Raw genomic sequence first — 27,519 nt, forward strand, 5'->3', positions numbered from 1 at the left:
CCTGTATCTCTTACATACTTTCCTTAGTGATTAATAAAGTATTCTGATTCTGATTCTGTAGGACTAGCTTAGTTTTCTAGAAATACACCACCGGGCTGGCTCAGTTCTTTTAAATTCCATTTTTCTACTACTTATTTGAACTCTTATCTAGAGGTAACAATCTAAGCAGTGATGCCAAGATCCCCCCTTTTCCAACAACACCGAGGCACCACAACAGCCAGTGCAATACTCACGTCACTGCAGCTGACTGTCAAGCTCCTACTCCACGCTTCAGTCACTGGTGTTAAATTTCAGCACCTATTGCTCAGTTAAGGAGTTTCAATCATTTGAACCAAGTGAGCATTACCTTGCCATGCACTTATTCTAGTACAATTTACGTTTCCTTTTGTTTTCATTTCTTAATAAACCTTTCTGTTCATCTCCTTCAGGTAAATTTCTCAGGAGGTTGTGATGGTTATTGAATTCTGTTAAATGTGGAAGTACTGAGGAGTGTCTACGCTGAGGAAGGCGGGTGCTTCGATGCGGTGAGACACTGGAGTTGATCATCTGGTGGCTACTGAGAGCAGAAGAAGGGTTGGATGTTGATGAATGTAGTTGTAAAATATCTGGACTGCTGTACATACAGTGGTTTCTTTGAGATACGTGACCAGGGTCTGGAAAGCTGTCTTGTCTTTTGATAACAATTTTCGAACCCCTGCTTTTGAGTAAGTTGCCAGATTTTGTAGTGTTAATGCTGGTTGAAGCTGAAGATGGGTTTGGATTGTACACACTGGTGACGTTGTTAATGTCAGGGCTATGATTTAAGAATAATTGTGAGGGTTTTGGAACATCTCCTGTGGTTGTGGAATGGCGTCGAACAATTGTTGCCCTGTCGTAGTGAGTAACTTTGTTGTTCTGTATTTTTATGGTCTCATCGTCCATAAGAAACTCATTCATCTGCCCATTGTGGCCATTTACCAAGTTGTCCGTTGTCAGTAGGTGGTAGCTTTCACACGTTATACTTCGATCTGATGACTTCTTGGTCTCTAGCTGCTTTACAATAGCTGTAAAATAAAATAAAATAATCAGCTGAATAATCTAGTTGTAGAAAGAAACCAAGATGTATACAGCTACAAGAGAATTACCCTGCTTTTCACTTTATTTATGACTTCAGAAAACACTTTCCCAATCACTGTTTTGGGAAAAGAATTCCCAGGACTTATTTGTCCAGCATGTCAAACAGACAAGCAGATTGGAATGAGATCTGGGGAATTTGAAGGGCAAGTCAACACCCCAAATTTATTGTTGGGCTCCTCAAACCATTCCTGAACCATTTTTGCTTTGTGGTAGGGTGCATTATCCTGCCAAAAGGTTCCACAGTTATCAGGGAACACCTTTCACATGAAAGGGTGATTGTCTACAACAATGTTTAGGCAGGTGGTACATCGAAATAACATCTACATGGATGGCAGGACCCAAGGTTTCCCAACATTGTCCAAAGCATCACATTGCCTCTGACAGCTTGCTCTTCTCCATGATACCAGGTGTTCCCCAGGTAAGCAACACAAACAAAGCTGGCCATCCAGCTGGCCATTTCTTCAATTGCTCTGTGGTGTAGTTCTGATGCTCATACGTCCATTGTTGGTGCTTTCAGTGCTGGACAGTGGTCAGCACTGCCACCCTGACTGGTGTTTGGCTATGCAGCCCCTTATGCAACTGCAATGCACCGTGTATTCTGACACCTTTCTATCAGAACAGGCATTAACTTATTTTGCAATTTGAACTACAGTAGCGTGTCTGTTGGATTGGACCAGACAGACCAGCCCGTGTTTCCCACAACAATTAGTGAACCTTGGCCACCTATGATCGTGTTGCTGGTTCACCACTGTTCCTTTCTTGGACCATTTTTCATAGATTTTGACCACTCCAGACTAGAAACACTGCACAAGATCTGCAGTTTTAGAAATACTCTGACTAGCCTAACCATTACAATTTCTTAGACTTGCCAATTTTCTCTGATTCTAACATCAACTCTGAGGACAAAATGTTCACTTGCTCCATATTGTTTCCCACCCACTAACAGGTGCTATGATGAAGACAAAATCAGTGGTCATAATGTTATTAAGAATCAGTGTGTGCACTTCCCAACACTGATTACTGATCACTGGACATACCTCACTATAAAATATGTCTAAGCTGCTCAGTATATATAAAAGTATATGGCTCCGTGGCTTGCCTTGCTGTAGCACTGTTTTTGTTTTCGTCTTTTAGTTGAGAACTGTTACTTACCAAATTTGCCACATGGCTTAAACAAAAGAGCAATCAGTCCAGCTGCAGCTAAGAGAAATCCAGCTGTTCCTCCAATGGTGATGACAACCATTTGAAGATCAGATTTCATACAGCCAGCTAAAATGACATAACACTGTGCGGTTTTATAAATAACTTGGAATATTTTGAAAATGTAAAATACTCTAAAACATAAACCTCACATAGATGAAAAATGCAAATAAAACATGATTTTAGGTGTAAGATGTACACATGTCACAGTGAAGTCCCTGCATACCTGGTATGAGGATTGTTGTTTCCCTTGTCAGGTTAAACTCTGGTTGATGAACTCTGCAGGTGACACTAAATGACATAATTAGTGTTATATTAGTGAAAAGCTCATTTTACTGTTAGGTGGTTAGTAAAAACATCATCTGTAGTATTGTGCAAAAGTCTTGAGCCAGTCTTCATTTATATGGGAAAAAGTGTCCTCGTGGACCGTGACCTTTTCATTGTGTGAAGTGTCCTGCAAAATAATTATTTTTTAAAGCTGTGTTTTACCATCTTCCTGGCAGAATAGAAAGAGAGAGGTTCAAATGTTTTGCAGAGTACTGTAAAAAAAAATTAATGCCAAGATGAATATTTTGTTTCCTCATTTCTAAACCACTTTATAGATGTTTTAGAAAGTGTAAGTATATATGTATAACCTGCTGGTAGCTCTTTGCAGAGTGGCTTTTCGTGTCACAGTGAAACATCCACGGGCATCTTGTTCTCTTTTTGGATTTTCCTCAGAGATCTTTTTTCCTTTGTCATCCAGAAATGTTATCTGAGGCTCTGGCAGCCAGCAGTTTCCTTCGCAATGCAGAGCAATGTCACCGCCCTCCACTGAAATCACAGAAAGCTTTGGCTCCGAAACAGCCACTGTAAAAGCAACAAAAACAGATTTATGTATCTGCCACACATGTATCCTAATTTATTGCTTGTTCTACTCTTGTTTTTATACTAAAATATATGATGTCTAATCCTAAATCTTTTTATAGAACTTGCTTCTGAAGAAGAATGAAAGGCACTCTAAGTGACACATATCCCATAAAAACTGCTGTTAAAAACAATTCAATTATTTGCAGTGGCTTGCAAAAGCAGGACAACGACCCTAAACATAAAGCCAGGGCAACAATGGAATGGTTTAAAACAAAACATATCCATGTGTTAGAATGGCCCAGTCAAAGTCCAGATCTAAATCCAATCGAGAATCTGTGGCAAGATCTGAAAACTGCTGTTCACAAACGCTGTCCATCTAATCTGACTGAGCTGGAGCTGTTTTGCAAAGAAGAATGGGCAAGGATTTCAGTCTGTAGATGTGCAAAGCTGGTAGAGACAGACCCTAAAAGACTGGCAGCTGTAATTGCAGCAAAAGATGGTTCTACAAAGTATTGACTCAGGGGGCTGAATAATTACGCACACCCCACTTTTCAGTTATTTATTTGTAAAAGATTTTTGGAATCATGTATGATTTTCGTTCCACTTCTCACGTGTACACCACTTTGTATTGGTCTTTCACGTGGAATTCCAATAAAATTGATTCATGTTTGTGGCTGTAATGTGACAAAATGTGGAAAAGTTCAAGGGGGCCGAATACTTTTGCAAGCCACTGTATATGGTGACAAATCACAGTAACAGTTGTCTCAAGGTTATTATTGTTGAAAGGGTCTTTAACCGTACAATAATTTTAAGAAGCTGTGCTTTTCATTAAGTAAACTACTTTTTTTCAAAAGCTACATGGAGCCAAGCCAAAGTAGATGACTGTGGTTTGTCAAGGTGTCCCTTCATCTGAAAAAACGAATTCTGTGCCCTGTGGAAAGGAAATGTATTTTGTGTGAACCAATCTTTAACTTTTGCAGGACCTTAGATCCCATATTTATCAAATATCATTAATATCATAAAATATGCAATTCTGTCAAGTAGTAAAAAGCAACAGCAAGAAACTAAATATAGCTGGTTATATGACCATCTTTAAGACTAAACACTAGATATGGCTGGTGCTGTTTAAAGGTCAGCACGCACGTTTTAATTTCAAATTCAACTAACAAAATACTTGGATGTTTCATAACACACCAAGACCAAAATTTAACTGATAAACATGGTAGAGGTATTATCATGGTTTTGGTTGTGTTGACATTTTTAGTCATTGAGGAAACACTTCATTCAACACTGGCAAAGATTAAACAAGGTGGGGAAATACTGGATATGTTTTTGCAGACCAATTCACTGTTGGGCAATTGTCATGAGGTTAATAACAAACCAGTTCTCTCTGCAATGCCACACCTGACCATATAGTCAGATCTATATCTATACTTTGAACTAAGAGGCTTGGTAGAAGATATGAATCTGTTGCTGTACTTCAAGCTTAAAAAATGACTCAGAAAAAGATAATATTTTGTGGCCCATTAAGATCAAATGCGACATATGAATGTACTAATTAACCAAAAAAACAAGGTGATTCTGAATATAGTTCATGACTGACCTCCACACCTAATGCCTCTGATTTCCACATTAACCGCTAATATAATACTCTTTGTTTGCTTTTTAACATGCACCGTATAACGATAGTATTAAAATGAAAACAATAAAATAGCTAAATTTATTTAATGTGCACAGTCATATCAAAAACAAGAACAAGTTCCCACTGATGATTTCACAAAAAAACATTTCTACATCTTTTGAAGTCTGCAATTGAAATCAATTAAGAGATCTTCAAATCACTCTGTAATGTATTCCATGAAGATGGGGCAGAAAAGGAGAATGCCCTCTTTCCCAGCTCCGTATAAACTTATTGGAACAGTAAATGTAATGATGTCCCAACGCTGCAGTCTATGACTAAATATGTACTCTGATAAATAAAAGGTCAGTAAAGGAGAAAAAGATTGATAGATAAAATGATACCAATGAACCATGCTGCCAATGAGGACCAGTCAACCAGTGAACATAGAGCACAGTGGTGAGCTAAAAGTTTACAGCCAGTTATAAATCTTAACGCCCCATGATGGACAGAATCCAACAGATGAAGATAGTGAGCAGAGGCATTCATGTAAATGATACCAATGTAATCCAGGAAGGGTAAAAAAGTGGCATTAACAAGCCTTTTCCTTGCAATGAAAGAGAAACATGATCAGTTCATGAAAAAGAATCCCAACTTCAATCAAGTCAATAGGATGTATTGGAACCTGGTCCTGCTTAAGAACAAGTCCTCTGAATGATGATGATGTGAATAGCTTATCCTGGTAAAAATATATCGGATAAAACAGCTCTCCAAACTCATGGCAAGCAAAATGTTATATAAAATAAAAAAAGGATTGTAATATCTACATTATGTCACCATGGAAAACCAAAGTCGGTTGTCTTATTGTAAGCCTAATTGAACAGTTTTGGTTTCTAAACCCTAACCCAGCATCAACTAAAAATGTAGTACAGGTAAGTTATAAAAAAGGGTCTTTTATAGCCTTACACATCCTCTATTATAAGACTTGGTGCATAGCTTTACTTCATAATTAAACTACATGCTGCTAAGAGCTCTGACTCTAATATACATATAATAAATGGGCAAGGATTCAACTCTCAGGCTGGTGGACTACACAGTTCACAGCCGAATTACCAATGTGGAAATGAACATTAGTAGACATACCCACAACCAGCTCCACTTTTGTAACCTTCCTGATGGCATTTTTCTGGAATATGAGGCACTGGTACTTTCCAGTATCAGACACCTGCACATTGGAGATCCGTAATGAAATGTTTCCATCTTTCAGCTCTTTCACGATGAGGCTTGTCCTGTAATCGAAGGCTGGATTCTTCATCTCGTAGGCCTCACAACCATCCCGAGTACAAGAAGACAACATCTGGCTTCAAGCCTTCCTTGGACCACTCAACAGTCGGAAAGTCAGTGTTGTCAGAGATATTAAAACTGCACGGTAGAATAACATCTCCACCAGCAAAGGCAAGAACGTGCAGTGGCTGACCATGAGCACGGGATTCACCTAGAAAAAAACCCACAAGAGGAATAATCAACCATATTTATACTAATAAAGCTGTGTGCAAACTCCATCTGGATTGCCTCCTTTACATTATTCTATGTGTTATAGGTGAAGAGAGCCGAGAGCTACAAGGCAAACTCTGCAATTTACCAGTCTTTTTAAAATACTGGTCAATACTCTGCATATTGACCAGTAGGATTACAATTACATTACAGAGAAAATGAAGTATAACCTATATGTTTTTATCCCCATGTTAAATCTGTAAGGGCATAAATCTGTCACAACAAAGATAGAGGTAAACCTTTGACTTCAACAGGAGAAAAAAACCTTTTAAAATTTTGAAAATTCTTTTTGACTCCTCAAGGCTCCTGAAATTGAAGTTAATTTAGGTAATATTTGAAAATTACCACCCTAATGACAGCCCAACTGAAAAAGAGCACCAAGACTGGCAAGGCTGTTTTTTTTTTCATAGCACTTTAAACGCTACAATCAGCTGCATTTCTAATGATCTTCTCAGCTGCATAAATTACAGCTGTAGTTTTCTGTGATGCAAGTACATTGGAGGCTTAGTCACTCGAATGCATTTCTCATCGATTTCCTCATAAACATTTGATATGCACTGACTTTTCTGTTGGGGTTCACACGAAATGCATAGTATTTGGGTAATGGTACAACTATTGGGACGAGTCCATGTGGTGAACTTTGCACAGTGTTCCTGATTGGTTTAGGATGATTAAGATATTGTTCACCAATAAAAAAAACACAGGTTGAACTAGGGGTGCACATCAGTGAACAACACTGTTCCACTTCTTGACAGAAAAGGAAAGGTATAGTTCATGAGGTAAGCTGGGGAAGACCCCAAACCTGTAAGATGTATAGTTTTTATATGAAGATGTCCCACACTGTCCCACACAAACATACTGTATGTTCACTTTGTTAGGACTCAGAAAACTGTGACATTCAATTAAGATAAACATGTCATGTCAATAACACATGTACACACTCACCAGCCAGTTTTTAGGTACAGCTGTGGAACTGCATGTTAATGCAAATATCTATTCACACGAATCACATGGCGACAAATTATTGCATTAAGACATGCAGACGAGGTTAAGACAACCTGCTGATGTTTAAACTGTTTAAAAATGAGAAAGAAAAGTAATTTCAGGAACTTTAAACTTATACACAGTTATAATTTTACATTTCACTCAGTTCATGCATGCAGATGAATTATACTTGGGGTTATATACATAATCATACATTCCTGTTACTGTATGCATACATGATATAAAATCCCACCTATAACACCCAAGAGGAACTTTTTCTGCTCTTCTTCTAAGTGTCAGAAATATAATCCACAAATTTTATTAATAACGTTTTGATCGGACATCATTTTCCAGCTAATTGACTTACAAAAGGTAGCGGCATCAGGTGAAGCAGTTTATATAAACACTTTCCCATAGCAGTGGAAGATAAACAGTAGCAGTACTGCTTGCATCTCCTCAGTACATACACTGAAACATCCTCGTGATGTGCTTTACTGGCTTTAACCGGCTTTTCCGGTTAAAAAAAAGAAATAAGGACATTTAAAGAAATCCAAACGCATGCTTGTTGTTTTATCGATTGGCTCCTGTGATTCTTATTCTGCCAACAGCAGAAAAAAAGCATTTTGCCGTCAACTGTTCTATTAATTTTGTCTTTCAGCGAAATGCTTAATTTGTTTCTCAAGTCACGTTTCCATTTGAATAACTGTAATTTAACTTTGACATGCGCAACGTTAATTTAAAGCAACCCGGCTCTCTTTCTTACCTATATAAGCTGACAACAGACCGGCAATCACGAGAAGACGATGATACATCATCAGTACACAGTTATTAATAAAACCAGTTAAATGTTTCGAAAGTAATCATTCTCTCCTCAGACACAAGCGACTCTTTAAGATCAGACTTGCAAAAACAGTCACACTGAATGAGAACTGAATTGTCAACTTCAGACTTTGGACCTGGGCTTGGGTGTGTGCTATGGGTGGGTGTGTTAAAGATTGCTACACTTTTACTTCTCATTCGCTTACACATGAAACGCCAACACCAGCTCTAACTTCCCTGTAAAATACAACAACAACAACAACAAAACAAAAAATGAAAACACTAACTTGAACTCCAAGACGTTTAAAGGATGGCTGGAGGTCCATAATATTGAATTTGCAAATCAAGTGGGTGGGTGGTGGTTCCGCTCTTCTACTTAGAGCGGTATTTCCTGAGATGAGCTAAAACACACACACACAAATATTTATGAATATTTAATGTAGCAGGTTCACAAATAATAATTAAAAGACCTCAGCTACAAAAAGTAGAAAATACAGATTTATCATAACTATGATAGTATTAGACAAGCTTTCACTGACAGATCCGTGTTGGATTTTTTTCCTTTCATTAATTGTTAGAAGACTTTTTTGTGTAACCCTGACTACACTGCAAAACGAGAATTCATTTATTCTAACAGGTTAGAATGAGATGTGCCATTAAAGGTGGTGTGACAGCTACCTGAAAAATCTGATTAAAAATTATCTTAAAATATAGTGATTCTTTTTTTTCCTACGTTTAATTAGACAATCCAGCAATATCCACAATAATACTTCAATAGAAAAACTTAACACTTAACAATTTTTTCAGATACTGAACTATATTAAGCTATTTGGTAATTTGACTCCAACTACCCATCAAAGCAGAAATAATCCCAGTGGTGACATGATTTAGGACAGGATCCCCAGACTCTACATGGGAGTGAAGATGAAGATTGCAGCTTGGATGGGTCCAGGAGGCTTATTGCACTAATTGGAGAATGAAAGACAGAAGAACACTAAGAACTAAAGCAAGCAAAGTAGAGCCTGGTTGGCTCGGAGAAGGCAGGCAGGAACATGATTAGATTAATGACATCAGTCACGAGTTTGACAGCGTCATTTACAGTGGAATGTTTCAGTTCCGCCACAAGAGGGTGCTCTTCTTCTGTATTCTGCCTTAAGGTGATCATCTAAATGTTCCTCAGTTTCACATTAAAACAAACAAACAATTGATTTATGCCAAATAAGATGAGGAAAAACGGATGAATATTAAATGTATTATTCTTTTTACCTTTCAAATTGCTCTTAACTATAAAGATTCAGTAGAACTTAAAAATCATCTCAACTGTTAACAGGTATGTCAAAATATAAAGATTAGAAAATCCAACAAACTCTTAAACTGTGCAAGGTCTGTGTGTGTGCTCACATGCATGCATGTAAGTGAGTAACTGAGTAGTTACAGAAACTTTCTTCACATAGCATCAAGTTAATTCATGTTTGAAGTCAGAGTATCGCACTTCATTAGCTTCTTATATTCAGGAAATGTCTAACCTGCCCAGAGGAGGTGGTATTTCTGGATCATTTTCACATGCTCAATTTCCCTTTGGGATTAATGAAGTTTCTCTGATTCTGATATGTCTTTTCAGCTGCAACAACATGTTGTTGCATCTCTGGCAGATGCAGTTCCGCATTTTAAGTGTTGCACTGAATGCTTTCGTGTTCTTTTTCCCTATTAAAGCCCAAAGATGCCACCCAAATACACATTTAAGGGTTGAACTATAAAAAATAGGAATTTTTTGCAGTTTTTCACAATTCGCAGGTGCTCTATGAATGTAATCCCTGTGAATTTTGGAGGTTTCCTGTACTTCAGTAGTGTTCACACTTTATTTTCTTTCAGGTTTCAGACTAATATTGTCTGAAGAAATAAACAATGAACTTGAGTGTGGAAGACATAAAAGCATAAGCTTGAGAAAATGATCATTTTTGTTTATATAACACATACAAATATTTCATTAAGTATTTAGCTTTTGAAACCTGAAACATTAAGCCAAATAGAACATTTTAAATTTGTATTACAAAGCAGTTTTAAATAATGTAAACCCTCAATACAACCTTTGACATCAAATGTTATGGTAACATAAAGCAACATTTACAATACAGTAAAACAGAAATCAAAATTAAGGTACTAAGATTCAATAAAACATCAACACACACACACACACACACACACACACACACACACACACACACACACACAAAATATGTTGGTTATATAATACATCCAAATCTAATTCATTCAAATAGTCTATGTTTAATGCTCATTAGTTTAAAACCCAAGACTTCATTTTCAGCTCTTACCTTTTAAATAACTGTTGGTGTAAAAAAAAAAAAACCATCCATAAACAAAAATACAAATAGGAATTAAAACAGTGGGTTCATGAATGTCTGTCTAAGTGTTATCCATCAGCATGCCAGCCATGCTTTACATGGATTTTTCCCCATAGCACACCCAAATGAAAATCTTATAAAAGAAGAACTATAAGGCCAAAGTAATTTCAAAGTTGATATCTTCTAGTTTCTGAAGCCAAGCTTTAACACATCTGGCTAAGATGCAGTCATTAGTAGATGTTAACTGAAAGTTTTCCAGTTTTTGTTCTCCTTTTGTGAATTGGCAGCTCATGACTCTTCAGTTAAATCTTCCAGTACATAAAAGCGGTTATTATTGCAAGCTAAATGAGAACCTGCTGAATAACTTCTATGCAGTGGTGAGAATGCATCTTGATCTAGGAGGGCTTCAGCCTCACTCTTTGAGCTGCTAATGTGGTCCAGCATTTTCTCTGCATTGCTGGTTAAAGACAAGCTAGGTAACGCTAAAGACATAATAGCAGGACTACTTCTGTTGCGATGTTTTCTTTGGATTGGTTGGCCCGGTGCTGGATTGCTGTTTTGCCTCTTGACTCCTAAATGTGAACCTTTGTGGTGTAAGCTGCCAGATTTTGGAGGGTAAGTTTTGGTTGAAGCTGTGAATTTTGGATTATAGTCATCAGCACAGTAACTAGCGTTGGAGTCAAGGTCAGAATAATGATTGAAAGGTCTTTTGGGGATGTCTGGTTTGGACGTGAAAAGGCCCCAAATTGGTTGGTCATGCTGGGTAGCAACAGCACGAGACGGCTGATCATTTCTTTTTAGCTGGCGAATGATCTCTTCTTTCTCCTGAAGCTCTGACTTGAGTCCAGCCAATCTTTCTTTTAGCTGCTCAGTTAAACTGTTTAACATATTTTCAGTGCTGCTATTCTTTCTTTGGTCTGATGACTTCCTGTGAAGACGCTTCTTTTTTTGGGCTGTGTAGACAGAAAAAAAAATGTGTCATTAATAATGTGACATTAATTTACGGATTAACAAGAAGGGAAAGTAAAAGCAACCCAAACTATTTTTGTAAAAGAAGACATAATTTTAAAGTGACTTTAGCTGTGAAGCAACAAAATGAAGATTTTTCCCACCAAACATTTGAATCTGAAGGTAATAAAAACATTAAAACACTTATAGGCAACTTTTCACAAGCTTGTCGCCCGTCCTTAACTTCACTGCATAGTTGTACTTTCTTTTTTTCGATTGGTGACAGTTACAGGACCACCACCAAGGGAGGCACTGGGCACCCACCAAAATTGTCTGGCCCCCCCAAGTGACCCCCAGCACCAAGAACACAAGTGAACACAAGAGAGGGCAAGACACCCTACAATGAGTTGAAACATTAACTTGTTATTTATTCCTGCCTATATCATTTTTGTCACTTTAGATGTCCCTCACTGTTCTGTCTTTGCTGTGCCACCCCGATATTTTTTTGGCCCCCATATGAAAGATTTCTAGAGGTGTCCCTGAATAGACATGAAACAAGTAGAGATACTAAATAAAGATATTTTGGTGATTATGGAGAAGTAAATGTTATGGACTGGTACTTGTATATCACCTTTCTACTCAGTTGAGCAGACATCTAAGTCTCTTTCACCCAATCACATGTGTTCATGCAGCGCTTAAGTACTTTATTGCATTTACATGAATGCACTGGGGTCAAAATGGGGTTCGGTATCTGAACACGGATACCTCAGCGCGTAGTCAGTCAGACGAATCCACCAGTCTTACGATTGGCAGATGACTCGCTCTAACACCTGAGCCACAGCTGCCACTATGTGTGCACCTTTGGCCATTAAGAGCACTGCAACTATATTTCTAACTTTTGTTTTATAATATGTGACATTAACAGACTTTCACAAGTCTTACAGGACATTGTTTTTTTTTCTTTTGAAGAGTGGGTTGATGAGTTTTTGATAGCACTAAAAGCAAAGCTGTTGCTATTGTTTTTTCTACTGAAACAAGCTGTCTTTAAGTACAAGTACTCAGCAACAGCACTTTGAGCATGTGGTTCTTGTTTGAGAGGTCCATGTCTGCCATCCTGTGGCAGTTGGACGACACTACAGACGTGAACCTTTTCAAGGCAGAGAAAACACTTAGATGCTCACCACTTCGCTCATGTCTTCACTTTTTAACTGTATCATCTTTGTTAAATGAAGACAGTGACTTACTTGATTTATTGTGTTCCTTATATATCAGTAGAGCTAATATAGCTGAAAATAAGACAGAAGCCAGCCCTCCAGCAGCAAAGGCAGCGGTGCAAATGTCAGAGCTGCAGGTGGCTGAAATAACACCATGCATGATGTTAACATCTGATCACATTATCTGCTAAATCACAAACATGATGTCTGCAACATAGAACTGGTTTTCCAATATCTAGGAACTATGGCAAACTAAGCAGCTTCCTTTCTTAAGAAGTGTTGCATAATCACGTAAATGGCTCCATGTATACAAAATAAAACACATTTATGTTTTTATTTTATTACAACAAGATGTTTCCCGAGCTAATTATTGGAAGACTTTTCAGACTATACCTGAAAATAATTGAATCACCTTCAACTTCCTACAACTCAGCTGTGAGATAATGCAAGAAAACTGTTTATTTAATGAACAGATTAATCAAATTGCATATGATTTGATTTGAGGTTGGATATGTATGGTGGTAGTTCTTTTTTTATTTGTTTTAGTTAAAAAGGGACAATGTATTATATAAACATGATTGTTGTCATTTGATGCACTGTTCCAGAGTTTAACACTAATTGCATCTGCAGTTCATGAGCAGATTGGAGTTTTTAAAAGTAAGTGAACTTCCTACAACAGGCTGCATTTCTCTTATTTTGTTAGCCAGCAGGTACATGTGTGATGTTCAAGTCCCCGTGTACCTGATACGAGGATCTTTGTTTCTCTGGTCTGGTTGATCTCTGGCTGGTGAACCCTGCAGGTGATGCTGTGAGAACAAATGCAAGTTGGTTAGTTTTAGAGTACATTAGTAACATTTTATGTGGACAAAGGTGTTTTGTTTTCAAAAGATTTTTAACAATAAGTGCCCTTTGTCACCGATTCTGTTTAGAATTTTTATGGACAGAATTTCTAAGCGTAGCCAAGCGGTGGAAGGCTTTCACAGAGCTTTTCACAGAGAATCTCATGTCTGCTTTATACAGATGTTTTGGTTCTGTTGGCATCATCGAGTAATGGCCTCCAGCTTGCACTGGAACGGTTCGCAGCCAAGTGTGAAGCGGTGGAAATGAGAATCAGCACATGATTCTCATTCCGGAGGCCATGGTCGTCAGCTGGAAAAGGGTGGAGTGCCCACTCAGGGACGAGTTCCTGCACCATGAGTGATTGCAGTGATGCAGACGCCAAACTGGTCCATCATGATGAAGGGAGAGATGAGTGTCAAAGTGAAGCGCTCTGTTAGCCGATCAATCTACCTCCCTACCCTCAATTATGGTCATGAGCTGTGGGTAGTGACTGAAAAGACAAGATCGCACATAGAAGCGACAGAATTGGGCTTCCTCCGAAGAGTGACTGGCCTCTCCCTTAGAGAGTCGGGCCATTCGGGAGGGGCTCAGAGTAGAGCCACTGCTCCTCCACATCGAAAAGAGCCAGTTGAGGTGGTTCAGGCATCTGACAGTGTCAAATGCCTGAACCACCCGGGCCTCCTCCCAGTGGACACTCAGCTGCTTGGGAATGCCTTGGTGTAGCTCCGGGCAAACTGGAGGAGGTGGCTGGGGAGAGACAGGTCTGGGCTTCTCTGCTTAGACTTCCGGCCCCGGATAATTGGAAGAAGATAAATGGATGGATAGATGTTTTTTAAGAAATTAAATATAATGATGAGTTGGGGAAAAAAACTGGCTGCTTGTGTCTGATTTACTTACCAAACATGGTATATCACTGGTTAAATCTTTTATGAAAACAGGATCAATTTAATAGAACCAAATTTAAATGTTGTTTTTTTGGGGTGTTCCCTTTAAGGGTGACTGCAGCAAGTCATCCATGCGCATCTCACCCTCTGCCCTCGCTCTTTTCTTCACATCTCTTGTGTCTATTGCTTTGGACGTTTAAGACTTCACAGAGAGAAATACGTTCATACACAAGAGTTTTAGCTTTAAAGAAATCATAAATGCCAATGACCAGTCAAAATAAGGTCATAAGATTTAAAACTATTCCTGTTCACATTGCACTAATGATGTCTTAACTCAACAAGTCTGTTTCATGATACATGATGTACTGCATCGCAACCTCTCGCATATGAGAGAGCAACTTTTGATGTGTCTGAGAAATGTTTTGAGGCATAAGGAAAACATTTTGTTTATGTTACACAAAATAAATTATCAGTGAGTTTTGAAAGACGGAGCAATGATGTCAGTTGAACCTGCTGTTTCCTTCCTGCAGAGTAACTCTTTGTTTGATGATGAAACGTCCGATGGCATCTCGATCTCTTTCTGAACCTTGAGCGGGGATGTCGTTTCCTTGGTGATCCAGAAATGTTACCTGAGGCTCTGTTGGCCAGAAGTTCACCTCACACTGCACAGTCACCCCACATCTTTCAACCGAAACCACTGAGAGCTTTGGCTCCGAGACTGCACCTGTAAACAAAAATATCTAATCAGGTGTGCCAACTGAATCTTTCATCTGTCATCACTTCCTGAATAACCAGCTTCATGACTAGTTTTATGTGCATAATTCAAGCCATCGTCTTAATTAAGCTTCAGGCAACCAACTATACCAAATGTAGTTCACTGTGAGTAGCTAAAGATAACCAAGTTATCAAAAGGTAAATAGGTAAAGATTAAAATCTTTCTTAATAAAATTAAACACTATAAAAAGTCTTCTTTAGAAGCTTCATTAGAGTGAAAAATCGACCAATTAATCACATAAACTTGGTAAACAACTTCAAAGAGACATGATTTTTAGAATAACTACATGGGGAACAAATAGTGTACACAGTTTACTCTGTACACAATTTAAAGTACTGGAGAGAGCACATAATGACAACATAATGAGGACAAAACCAGTTGAACCTGAGACACTCTGACGCACATGTGTGCACAGACTGAACTCTCAGCCTTTGTTGACACAGTACTTCACACAAGCTTAGAAGTGTCAGTTACTCCATTCACAAGCTTCATTTCATACTCACAGTAAACACAGGTTCTAGATTTACCCACAAAGTGTAATGGAGCTGCTAAAAAATGTTTTCTATTATGAAATTACTATTGAAGTATTAACAACTAGCTGGTTTTTGTCATTTTTATGGGCCAAAAATTGCTTAGCACTGTTGCCTCACAGAAGCCAGCTGTACTGCAAAAATGTCTATCTAACCATGTGTTACAATCTTACAATCAGCCAAAAAGCCTTTTTGATGCTGTTTTGAGAGGCGAATACTACGAAAATTACACTCAAGCAAGCGTGTTATCCTCTTTCATCATTTAGACGTGACTTGGCTTAATCCATCAAAATGCCGTCGCTGGGTCTATTTGGACACTGAATCTGAATAATTCACAGAAATGTATAAAAGGAGTCATTCACATTACTTGGTTCGTTCAGCCTACGATTTGATAAACTAGACAAGGTCCAAGGCCTGTGCAGCATTCCTAGCTTTGGTTATTAATTGAACTTGAGAGGACGTACCAACAACAAGCTCCACTTCTGTGACCTCCCGAGGAGCATTCTTCCAGAGCTTGAGGCATTTGTACTTCCCTGCATCAGACATTTTCACATTGGAGATCCTTAATGAGATGTTTCCATCTTTCAGTTCTTTCATGATCAAGCTTGTCCTGTACTCAAAGATTGGATTCTTTATTTCGTAGGTCTCACAGCCATCCCGATACAGGAAGACCACATCTGGGTTCAGACCTTCTTTGGACCACTCAACAGTCGGAAAGTCAGTGCTGTCAGAGATCCTGAAGTTGCATGGTAGAATAACATCTCCACCAGCAAATGCTAGAACCTGCCTCTGTTTACCATGTGCAGCATGTTCACCTAGGAAAAAAATACATAAATATATGAATAAATGTTTTCATTTAATGCTACATTTTATACTACTTATTCATCTCTGGGTGAGGGACGAGCAGTCTGAACAGACCTGCCCAGACCTCCTTCTCCATGGCATTCCCAAACCAACTTAATAATGTAATTACTCCAGTTATTTTCAGGTGTGTCCTCAGCAATTCTCAATCCCGAATCCACCCAAAACACCCCACCTAGGAGTCATCCAGTCATAATTATTTCAAACGGCTTCTTTGAAGGAGAAGCAGTTCTACTCTGACTCTGAAGGCCTGAATTTGTCACAGTCCTGGGTCGGTGACCCAGTGTTTTTGGTTTTTGTACTTTTACTTTTGATACTATTATGAATTATGACTGTTTGTGTTTTGGTTTCCCAGTGTTTATTCTGTGCTCCCTCTGTTTTGTGTCATCCCTGCCTGTGTATCCCCTCTAGTGTAGTCAGGTCTCTAAGTCTGTGTCTTTGCATGTGTGTGTGTTTCCTGTTTTACTTTGAAGGTCCGTGTCTGATCGCAGTGTGTTCAATTATCACCTGTCCCGTCATGTCAGATTACTCCCAGCTGTGCCCTCCTTCTGTGTCTCAGTCCCTCGTTATCCCTCTGTGTGTTTAAGCCTTGTGTCTGCCTGTTAGTTGCTGGTTCATCTGCGTTATCTCCCTACAGCATCTTATGGTTTTCTCTCTGTGTCTTCCTGCATCTCTGTTTCTGGCTTCAGGTTTGCTTTATGCTTAGTCTTCCCAGTTTAGGTTTTCTCAGTTCTGTTTTTTTTGCCACCGTCGCCTTTTTGTATTTTCAGTCGCCACAAATAAAGCTACCTCACATCAGCAGTGCCTGCATCTTGGGTCCTTTACTAATTCCACACGGCTCGCCCCGCTGACCTTGACAGAATTCTTCTTCTTTCAGTCACTATATTTATAACTTGGGCTTGTTTTCATTTATTTCAGTTATGCAGTTAACAATCAGACAAATAATAAAAGAAAGACATGATTTTTTCTTTTTAAAGCTGCACTGGATAGCACTACTATTCCACTGACTCCTATAGGATGGTATTGCATTTACTTGTAATAATGAGACCTTGGACCTTATTTGTGCAACTGGAATTGAACTTTTTTTTTTTGCCATACTTTTCAGTTTTTTATACTAGTCAGTTTCCTACTTGCGACCAGATTGAGATATAGCATTTGCATTTGCCAATTGCTGTTTGGCTCTTTAAATTATTCAGTGGCTTGCATTTGCTTTCTTGCGCAAGAACAGTTGTTTGCTTACGCAATCTTGTGCTTTGTGTTTTTCCTTCCTTGATATGGCAGCAGATATCATGTCATCATGATTGTCTCATCAGGCTGCACAAACGTGAGATGATTTGCAGCCACCGACTGTAAAAACTATAAAATGAAGAAGGGCTGAGTGCCTTTCTTTGAGCAACACTGTATCAGTCACAAATGTCAGTGCATAACCAGATGAGATAAAAGAGATGGTTAATTAATAATGATCGAGGAATTACAAACAACTGTAAAACCAAAGACAAACTCTACCACCTCACGTGGCAGATAGAGAGCGCTTCCTCATACTTTGAAAATCACGCAGCATAAACAAAAGTTAAAAAAAAAAATGTCCACTGCGTCAGACTGACAGCTTCATGGTTTTATGCTGCGATAACTTAGTGCAACAATGCATGTAGGAGATTAAATAAACAAGATCCATTTTCACTTGTGACACAACAAAGGTAATAAGATTATGATTATTATTATTAGTAGTGATAGCTAAACAGTAAAGCTATGGGTTTGTTTTTTGTTTTTTTTACCTATGGCGCTCATTCTGACTGTGAGACTGATGGAAACTCCAGAGAAATGCAATGTAATTGTGCACATTTAGGAAATCTTCCAATGAATATGCCTCAAGAAGATTTAAATCATAAGAATCATGCTAACATTTGTGGATGCAAGAAAAATGCTTTAACAATCAAATACATTTATTTTTAAAGAGGGTTCAATTAGCTATACTTCATTAATTTCCAGGACATTAAAAAAATGCAACACACAACACCAACCACGTCACCAGTGGATTAGTTTTCTTTTTTTTTTCTCTCTTTTTTCTGGTTCTTGTACAGGAGATGTGGAAGCAGTTCAGTTAACTTCTATAATTATTTTAATTTCATAACTTAGAGATGACTTTGACCTAACAGTAACAGGTTTGACATTTTGGTCTAATTAATTATTCAGCTTGTGTACTTTGTGTTTTTCTACAGATGACATTTGAGTTTAGCAGCTTGCAGAAAAAGAATCACAAACTAACAGATAAGTTGACAGACTGCAGGTAAATCACTCAATAAGTCAGTGTTATGCCTCTTACAGTAATAACTCATAATCCAGTTGCTAATAACTGGAGTGGGTGGGTTGTTTGCTTCAATTACAGAGCATTATGTTAACACTTAACATTTTAAATTTTCTTCTTTTTTTCTTTTTTCCTCTTCTTGCCTGGGTTCCTTCATTACATGAAGGAACCTTTAAAAAAACAAAAAACAAGCGTCCATGCTCACAGGTGTACACACGGGTGATCACACCCACAAACTACACCCTTTTTGGCTCCTACCTCAAAGCACACTGTGTTGTGTTGATCTTATGTGCTGCACAATAATGTTTAATATTTAGTATTTACTGTCATATTCCCATATATCATTGTGATGTTGTTTATTCTATTACTCTTGTTCTCTTCTGCTTGTTTTCTTTTTTCTTTCTCAGCAGGTGATCCAGGTGATCGATATATGCATTTTTTTTCTTTTTTTTTCTGCCCATTCTGTTGGTTTTTGTCTTTTGCCCTTCTCCCCAGTCCCTCTTCTCAGCTGTTTCTCTTTCCCTCTTTCTTTCTCCCCTTCTTTCCCCCAGTCAAGTCTGTCCTGTATTCAGCAAGTGAAAATAAAATAAACAATAAAAGGTGAATCAAATGGACCATTACGGCAAGGCTGGGATGGTCAATTTGGTAAAGTAAATCCGTTGGGCATCTTTCTTTGCCTTTAGACAATAATTCTGATGGCAAAAGAGCCAAACGGGACAGGCAAAAAAAAAAAAAAAAAAAAAAAAAAGTGGATTAGTTTTCAAATAAAGATCTTACATTTCAGGAGTCCCCAATTTTTTAGATTGTATAGTTGTTTCTGTTAAAGGTTTTTCCATAAACATTCTTTAAAAAAAAGTTCTAAATGTGACCCGATTAATGTTGATTGATGTTGCAAAATTTCCAATAAATTTCCATTAAGGGTGCTTTGAGTGCTGGATTGCTCTTGTGCCTTTGCTTTAACTGCATAAAATCAAAGGCAGCTTGGCCTTTGTGACTGAAACGATACTTTGACAGTCACATTTATGCCTCAGAGTCAGATACTCAAACAACTGGCACAAAAATAATGCAGTATGATAAGGCGCAATAGCAGGAATCCCTGTAAACATACAACTATTCAGAATATCTGGACAAGGGACAAACATTGTGGTGCTGCACACGTTCTGGTTTCCTGGTTGGAGTTCCTTTGATAAATCATAGGCGCACCAAATATTCTGGGCCACCCATGAGATCCAGAAAATTTGGCTGTTGCCCTTTAATCCAAGTTAGCAAACTAGCACGGACTCTCAAACAACACTAGTAAGGAATAATAGTAGCAGTAGTAAAATATTAAAATATAACAATATTGTAAGCTGCATTATTACAGTGATGATCACATGAAACAGCCGGAGGCATAAAGCAAAATCTCTGCTCCCGGAAAAATATTTGCACCTCTTACAGAAGAACAATGATTTGTATTGTTGACATAACCTTTTGCATACATCCTACCACAAGGTATAAATGTGAAAACAGGTCTTAAGTTAATCCGACTCATCAGTGGAAACTATGCAATAACTTATCTCATATTCCAACACTGTGAATGCAAGAATGTGTGAGTCATATCTCCCTCTTATCACTCTGTGAGCCTGTAATTACTGTTATAATAGCAATAACACGAAGGTGGTTCTGTCAACATACAGTTTGTAATGTAATTGCATTCACATGTAAACATTTTGCACTTATAAAAAGATTTAGGAAAATCCAATTAGAATCGGGGACTTTGTTGGGACACCGAGGCCATCTGAGAGAGATAATCTCTCCAGTGTGTCCTGGGACATGCCTTTAAGACCTCACCCAGGAGGTTTGCTTTTACACTCAGCTCTCTCTTCACCACAACAGACCGGCACAGCATCTGCATCCCTGCAGCCGCAGCACCAATACGCCTATTGATCTCCCCTTCTCCTGTCACATGTGAACAAGACCCCAAGACTTAAACTCCTCCAATTGGGGCAGGAACTCGTCCCTGACTGATTCTGGGACCACCCAGTTGAAAGCCTTCTGCCACTTGCTGCACCTAGAAATTCTGTCCATAAACATTATGAGCAGAATAATTTTATATCACTCCATTTCAGTTTCAAAGCAAATCAATTCATTTTCAAAATATAAAATTCAAATTCAAATTTAACTTATTCAAATTCAGTTTCTGATGGCACAGATTTCTGCCCATAGACTATCATTTTAACAATAACACAACGATCTTCTTGCTGTCATGTTCATGGAATTTAAAGCTGGTAAAACAAGTTTGTCTTATTTGTTATTTAGCCTTAAACTTTGTGTTACTTAAACGTACAAATCATGGACATTTTCCTCTTTGCTCTTCTGTGTAACTTCATTTGTAACCTTTTTTGTCATTACTATTGGGATTATATAAATTTGCAGCTCATTTATATAACTATAAACACATGTAATATAATGTAATAATAGCAGCTGAAGTAGTATTCCCCTCCTTACCTGTAAAAAATAGCAGCAGCCTGGCACACAGAAAAAGGCGCTGATACATCACCAAGGGGAAAAAGCTGAAGTTTCCCTTTAGTCACTGAAATGGTGTAAAAGTTCATAGAAAGTGTACATCGGCCTGAAAACAGGACGAGCCCATTAAAGACAGTACGGTAGACAGGACGCACAGAGACACTGCCTGGAGTTCATTCATGTGGTTTCACTATCGGTGTGTGTGTGGTGCTTTCAAGTACACTCCGTGTTTATAGCTACCTAATGTCCTAAACTGTCATTAAAATATAAAATAAAATAATAATAATAAAATAATAATAATGGTAATAATAATAATAATAATAATAATAATAATAATAATAATGGATTGGATTTATATAGCGCTTTTCAAGGCACCCAAAGTGCTTTACAATACCACTATTAATTCACTCTCACATTCACACACTGGTGGAGGCAGCTACAGTTGTAGCCACAGCTGCCCTGGGGCAGACTGACAGAAGCCAGGCTGCCATATCGTGCCATCGACCCCTCTGGGGCATACAGTGATAAAAGCATTTTGTGCTACCAGTTTCACTGTAGCACAATGGACTAAACTTGCCACTTGATGCCTTGACTTTTTTCTTTCTTTCTTTCCGTTTATGAGTGTGGGAGAACATTTTCTCCCAGCACACAAGGACGTTCCAACCTGAATATACACACGGATAACACAAGTCACATGACAATGCATTGGGAAAATGTATGAACGGGTGCAAGTGCTTATTTTTGACTGTGAATGCACTTCAGGAAGCCTGAGGCATATTCTTGAAGACTACCTAAAGAAATTACAAGAAACATTGCCTAAGAGCGTTCGGACTTTGTACCCATTTGTGTTTGTACTTTTCAATGTATTAATCTTTGTCGTCAGTGTGTGCAAATTCAACAAACTTTACAAACCGAGACATGTTTTTGCCCTACAAACTTTACAAACTACAACTTTTTAATAATAATAATAATAATAATAATAATAATAATAATAATAATAATAATAATAATAATAGACACAGTTGAAGACATAAAAGTAATACTAAAGACTTACATCAATATAGATATGAAAAGATACAATGAAATAAATAAACACTTAACACCTGGGTTAAGTGTTCCTGGTGGAGTCATCTGACACTTAAAATCGGGGCAGCGATAAAAGCATTTCCTGAGTAAAAAGTAAAGTCAGGGAAATTAGCTCTGATTCATGCCAGCAGAAAGTACACTGGGATAATCAGGGCAGCAAACAAAGGCACAAATGACCTTGTGCAAAACATTAGCAAACAAGAATGATTTGGGAGTCTTTTTTTTTTTTTGGATAACAAAACATTTTTGTTACATGAGCCAGTGAAACAGAGCTCAATGTCCAATGTTTCATCTATAAAAATACAAACATATCAATTTCCATTTGCACAGTTTATGCAAAAACATAATTGGAAATATATTTTTTCTCAAGCCCATTGATACATAACACTATACAAAAAAATACAATAGCAAGTAAAAAAAGGCTTTAAAGTGCAATTATTTCATCTATTGGAAAAGCACTCCTATATGTTAACAAAGTGATGGTGAAATGGCCTGCATTTGTATAGGTTTACTAGTCCCTAAGGACCCCAAAGCGCTTCACACATCCAGTCATCCACCCATTCACACACTGGTGATGACAAGCTACATTGTAGCCACAGCCACCCTGGGGCGCACTGACAGAGGGGAGGCTGCCGGACACTGGCGCCACCGGGCCCTCTGACCACAGCCAGTAGACAACGGGTGAAGTGTCTTGCCCAAGGACACAACGACCGAGACTGTCCAAGCCGGGGCTCGAACCGGCAACCTTCCAATTACAAGGTGAACTCCCAACTCTTGAGCCACGATCGCCCCACAGAGTGTTAACAATGTTAACAAAGAACTGGTTTTTTTCTCCAAACAAACAAAAACATACAAACTAGCCCCAACTCTTAATATGAAAGTAAAAAGAAACAGCCTTTTATATATAAGCAAAAGTATCGCAAGCACCATACATCATGGTCTGGTCCCATTTTTTGACTGGTAATGCAAAGAAAAAGAACGAAATCATGCTTAATATTAAAAACATTCAAAGAACAGGAGACACTGCAGCTGACTGTCAAGCCCCTACTCCGTGCTTCCATCACTGGTGTGAAATGTACAGCTTACATTTCCTTTACTTTTCATTTCTTAATAAACTTCTATGTTCATCTTCTTCAGGTAAATTTCTCAGGAGGCTGTGACGGTTATGAAATTCAGCTAACTGTGGAAGTCCTGGCGAGTGTCTACGCTGAGGATGGTGGGTGCTTTGATGGGGTGAGACACTGGAGTTGATCATCTGGTGGCTACTGAGAGCAGAAGAAGGGTTGGATGTTGGTAAGTGTAGTTGTAAAATAGCTGGACTGCTGTATATACGGTGGTTTCTTTGAGATATGTGACCAGGGTCTGGAAAGCTGTTTTGCCTTTTGATGATAAGCTTTGAACCCCTGCTTTTGGGTAAGTCATCAGATTTTGGAGTTTTATAGCTGGTTGAAGCTGAAGATGGGTTTGGATTGTACACACTGGTCAAGCTCTTGTTGTCAGGGTCGTGAGTTAAGAGTAGTTTGGAGGGTTTTGAAACGTCTGCTGTGGGTGTGGAATGACATTGGACAGTTGTTCCACCGTTGTAGGAAACAACATTGCTGTCCTGTAGTTTTTGAGTCTCATCTTCGATAAGAAACCCAGACTGTCTTTTCATCTGTCCAATGCTGCCATTTAACGAGCTGTCTGTGCTGTTAACTCTTGTCGGGTGGATGAGGCTTTGATTTGATGTCTTTCTGTTCACTGGCCGCTTTACAATAGCTGTGTAAAATAAAAATAAAAAAAGCTGAATCATCTTGTGGCAAATAGAATTCAAACTGTATAGATGGCTATAGGAAAATTATCCAACCTTTCACTTGATTTATGACTTCAGGAAAACAAAACAAAACAAAAACTATGATCACTGTACAGACAAAGGAACTCCAAGAAATACACAGATCAGGCAAAACAATATGATCACCCATTGAATATTGTTTTGGTCCCTTTTTCACTGTCAAAACATCAAGATGTTAGAAAAACGTCTTTCAAGTCGTGGAAGTTGTGAAGTTGGTCCTCCATGGACTGGACTTCTTTGTCCAAACACATGTCACAGACGAACAGATTGGATTGAGCTTCATAAACCATTCATGATCCGTTTTTGCTTTATTACGTTGTGTATTATGTTGCTAAAAAGTTCAGGGAACCATTTCCACGAAAGGGGTACATGGTCTGCAAAAACAATTCTTAGGTAGGTGGTACGTATCAAAGTATTACCCACATGGGTAGCAGGAGCAATGATTTTCCAGCAGAACAGTATAACAGGATCTGCTGCTTGCCTTTTTCCAAAAGTACATTGTGGTACCAAGTGTTTCCCAAGTGTTTCCCAGTGTATGTATTCATACACCTTTTATCAGAAACAACATTAACTTTAATTAATTCTTTAATTTGAGCTCCAGTAGCTCGTCTGTTGGATCGGACCGCACATCCATCAGTGAGCCTTGGCTCAACATGAACTCGTTGGTGCTCTGACTTCGTCATCTAGCCATCACAATTTAGGCCCAAACTAACTTGCTCAAATGCCTATCCCAGTTTTTCCTGCTTCTGACATTAAGTTTGAGGACAAAATGTTCACTTGGCTCCCTAATATATCCCACCCACTTACTGGTGCCATGTCAGTTATCGTTAATGTTATGCCTGATCAGTGTATACTATTGAGTCAGTCACAAAACCCCTGAGTTTCCACCTTACACACATGTAATTCTGTCTTTGTGTTCTCTATGTAAAGAGCAACTACATTTTTCTTCATCCTTAAAACAAAAACAACAACAACAACAACAACAACAACAACAATAAAAAAATAAAACACCAAAACCACTTTGCTGTCATTTAAAAATGTTTCTCAACTGCTCACTGGCAGTCTATATCAATGGCCCTTGCTTTGCATTTTTTTGTATAATTCAGAACTGTGACTCACCAAATCTGAAGCATTTTATGCATGAAAGGGCAACGAATCCAGCTGCAACTAAGAAAAACAGTGCTGTTCCTCCAATGGTGATGGCGATAGTGTGAGGATCAGACTTCATGCAGACACCTGAAATGACATAACATTGTGTTGACATATGAACAGATAATTCATATTATACTTAATATAAAATACCATATATCTGCAAGTTTTTCTTCAAGTCTAATGAGTCCTTATTGGTAGGAAATAAACACCCAGTGCCCTGCCAGGTTTCTTAATCAGGCTACTAGATTGAGACAGTGACACGTGCTAAACTGTACTGCCAACAAACTCAACAGGACTCCAGACAATGTCAAGAATAGAGGCGATATGCAAACTGGCAAGCATGTGGTGCAGAGGCCGTACATAGGTTGTATTGGAGTAAAGATATAATTTGTTATCATGATCTCTAAGCAGCACAGTGGCACGGTGGTAAGCACTGTTGCCTCACAGCAAGAATTCAATTCCACGATCAGGCCGGGGTCTTTCTGTGGGGAGTTTGCATGTTCTCCCTGTGTTTGCGTGGGTTCTCCCCAGGTAATCTGGCTTTCTCCCAGCATCCAAAGACATGCATAAGTGGAAGAGAATGGATGGGTGGATGGATCGGTCTCTAAGTATAGATATTTTGGCTAGAACTACATGATCAATCACAGGTGTGTTCTGCGGTGCCGTTGCAGGGAAGGCAGACGCACCTGTGCATTGCAATCAGCCTAGAATCTGTGTAGGGTCCTATGTTTGGGGATCATCGTTGATGTGTATGGCTGGCAGCCAAGCGTGTACAGCAAGCGTGACAGAGATAATAAAAGATGCGCAAAGCATGAGGGCACACCCAGGTCTGGTGTGGATTTCTTACAGCTTAAAATAAAGACAACAGTGGGTTAGGGTGTCAATCCTGGTGTGAAGTGACATGTGGAAAGCAACTAGAGAGCAAATGGTTAACATAGTGGTCATCTGATAAAACTCCACACACGGTAATTTATAGAAATCCCAATAAAACCTACACATAAACCCTAAATAGATAGCAAATGCATTTAAAAAAAATGTGAATATGGGTGTTTGAATGCACACGTGAAGATCTGGCATACCTGGTATGAGGATCTTTGTTTCCCTGGTCTGGTTAAACTCTGGTTGATGAACTCTGCAGGTGACACTGTTTGACAAATACACAGTTTATACCTCACATCATATAAGTGAAAATCTAATTTCACAGTTAGTTGGTTAAACATAATCTGCAGTATTGTGCAAAAGTCTTGAGCAAGTCTACGTGCAATAAATCACTGCACTTTTTCCCACCTAAAGAATTATATGGGGGGAAGTGCAGTGATTTATTGAAAAGTACAAACACAAATGGGCCCACAGTCTGAACTCTTATAGGCAATGTTTCTTGTCATTTCTTTAGGTAGTCTTCAAGAATAGTCATCGGGGTTGCTGAAGGTCATTGAAATTCTCCTTTGGATGTTTATTTTGTGTTGTGTCCTGATGATCTCACAGTGTGAATATAGGGGCCCTGGCTCTCAGGAGGCCAGTCCACAGCAGATAGGGTTACACTGCATGAGAACTACTCCTGACAGTTACCTAATGAGATTAGAGCCAGAGAAACAATGAGTTCTGACGCTGTGTTTTCCTGTTGTCCTATCAGAATATAAAGAGACAGATTCAAGACTTTTGCACAGTACTGTAATAAAATTTAAAAATGCTTATCCAATTATTAATGTCTAAAAAAATATGTATAACCTGCTGGTAGCTCTTTGCAGAGTGGCTCTTCGTGTCACAGTGAAATATCCACGGGCATCTTGTTGTCCTTTGGGGTTTTCCCCATAGATGTTCTTTCCATTGTCATCCAGAAATGTTACCTGAGGCTCTGGCAGCCAGCAGTTTGCTTCACAATGCAAAGTTATGGCATCACCCTCCGCTGAAATCACTGAAAGCCTTGGCTCAGAAACAGCCACTGTAAAAACAACAAAACCAGAAGGTGTGATCATTAAATCTGCCATCCGACGCACCTGTCCTTATTTCTGATAAACCTGTTATTGTTTTTATGTTAAAGTTACATCTATGATGTCAAACCCACACTTTATAACACTCTTGGCT

General features: G+C 38.6%; 3 protein-coding genes across 4 annotated transcripts in view; all 3 read right to left on the bottom strand.

The window, feature by feature from the left end:
- Nucleotides 1-363: 363 nt before the first annotated feature.
- On the bottom strand, nucleotides 364-7,403 carry LOC309698595 (uncharacterized protein; the record flags this gene model as incomplete). Its single annotated transcript, XM_082521140.1, has 6 exons — nucleotides 7,283-7,403; nucleotides 5,927-6,278; nucleotides 2,952-3,165; nucleotides 2,543-2,607; nucleotides 2,269-2,385; nucleotides 364-1,043 (listed from the first exon to the last, which is right to left on the bottom strand). The coding sequence occupies exons 2-6, from the start codon at nucleotides 6,138-6,140 to the stop codon at nucleotides 364-366; spliced, it is 1,290 nt and encodes a 429-aa protein (XP_082377266.1). The 5' UTR covers nucleotides 6,141-6,278; nucleotides 7,283-7,403.
- Nucleotides 7,404-8,933: 1,530 nt separating this feature from the next.
- LOC309701822 (uncharacterized protein) lies at nucleotides 8,934-21,550 on the bottom strand. Of its 2 annotated transcripts, XM_082526092.1 has the most exons (7): nucleotides 21,348-21,403; nucleotides 20,691-20,919; nucleotides 16,159-16,509; nucleotides 14,900-15,113; nucleotides 13,407-13,471; nucleotides 12,696-12,806; nucleotides 8,934-11,456 (listed from the first exon to the last, which is right to left on the bottom strand). In XM_082526092.1, exons 2-7 carry the CDS (start codon nucleotides 20,752-20,754, stop codon nucleotides 10,792-10,794), a joined length of 1,470 nt encoding a protein of 489 aa, XP_082382218.1. In that variant the 5' UTR covers nucleotides 20,755-20,919; nucleotides 21,348-21,403; the 3' UTR covers nucleotides 8,934-10,791. The 2 variants fall into 2 exon arrangements, with proteins under 2 accessions (XP_082382218.1, XP_082382219.1); XM_082526093.1 differs by lacking the exon at nucleotides 20,691-20,919 and having other exon boundaries at nucleotides 21,348-21,550.
- Nucleotides 21,551-23,526: 1,976 nt separating this feature from the next.
- Nucleotides 23,527-27,519, bottom strand: part of LOC309701823 (selection and upkeep of intraepithelial T-cells protein 1-like) — a 51,587-nt gene continuing 47,594 nt past the window's right edge. Inside the window, exons 4-7 of the mRNA XM_082526094.1 lie at nucleotides 27,163-27,376; nucleotides 26,514-26,578; nucleotides 25,402-25,518; nucleotides 23,527-24,209 (exon numbers count right to left, since the gene is read on the bottom strand). Of these exons, the coding sequence (XP_082382220.1) occupies nucleotides 23,545-24,209; nucleotides 25,402-25,518; nucleotides 26,514-26,578; nucleotides 27,163-27,376 (1,061 nt within the window). The 3' untranslated portion in view covers nucleotides 23,527-23,544. The remainder of the gene's footprint in view (nucleotides 24,210-25,401; nucleotides 25,519-26,513; nucleotides 26,579-27,162; nucleotides 27,377-27,519) is intronic.

This window comes from Aulonocara stuartgranti (genome assembly GCF_965226115.1).
Source record: "Aulonocara stuartgranti genome assembly, chromosome: 3".
NCBI lineage: Eukaryota > Metazoa > Chordata > Actinopteri > Cichliformes > Cichlidae > Aulonocara > Aulonocara stuartgranti.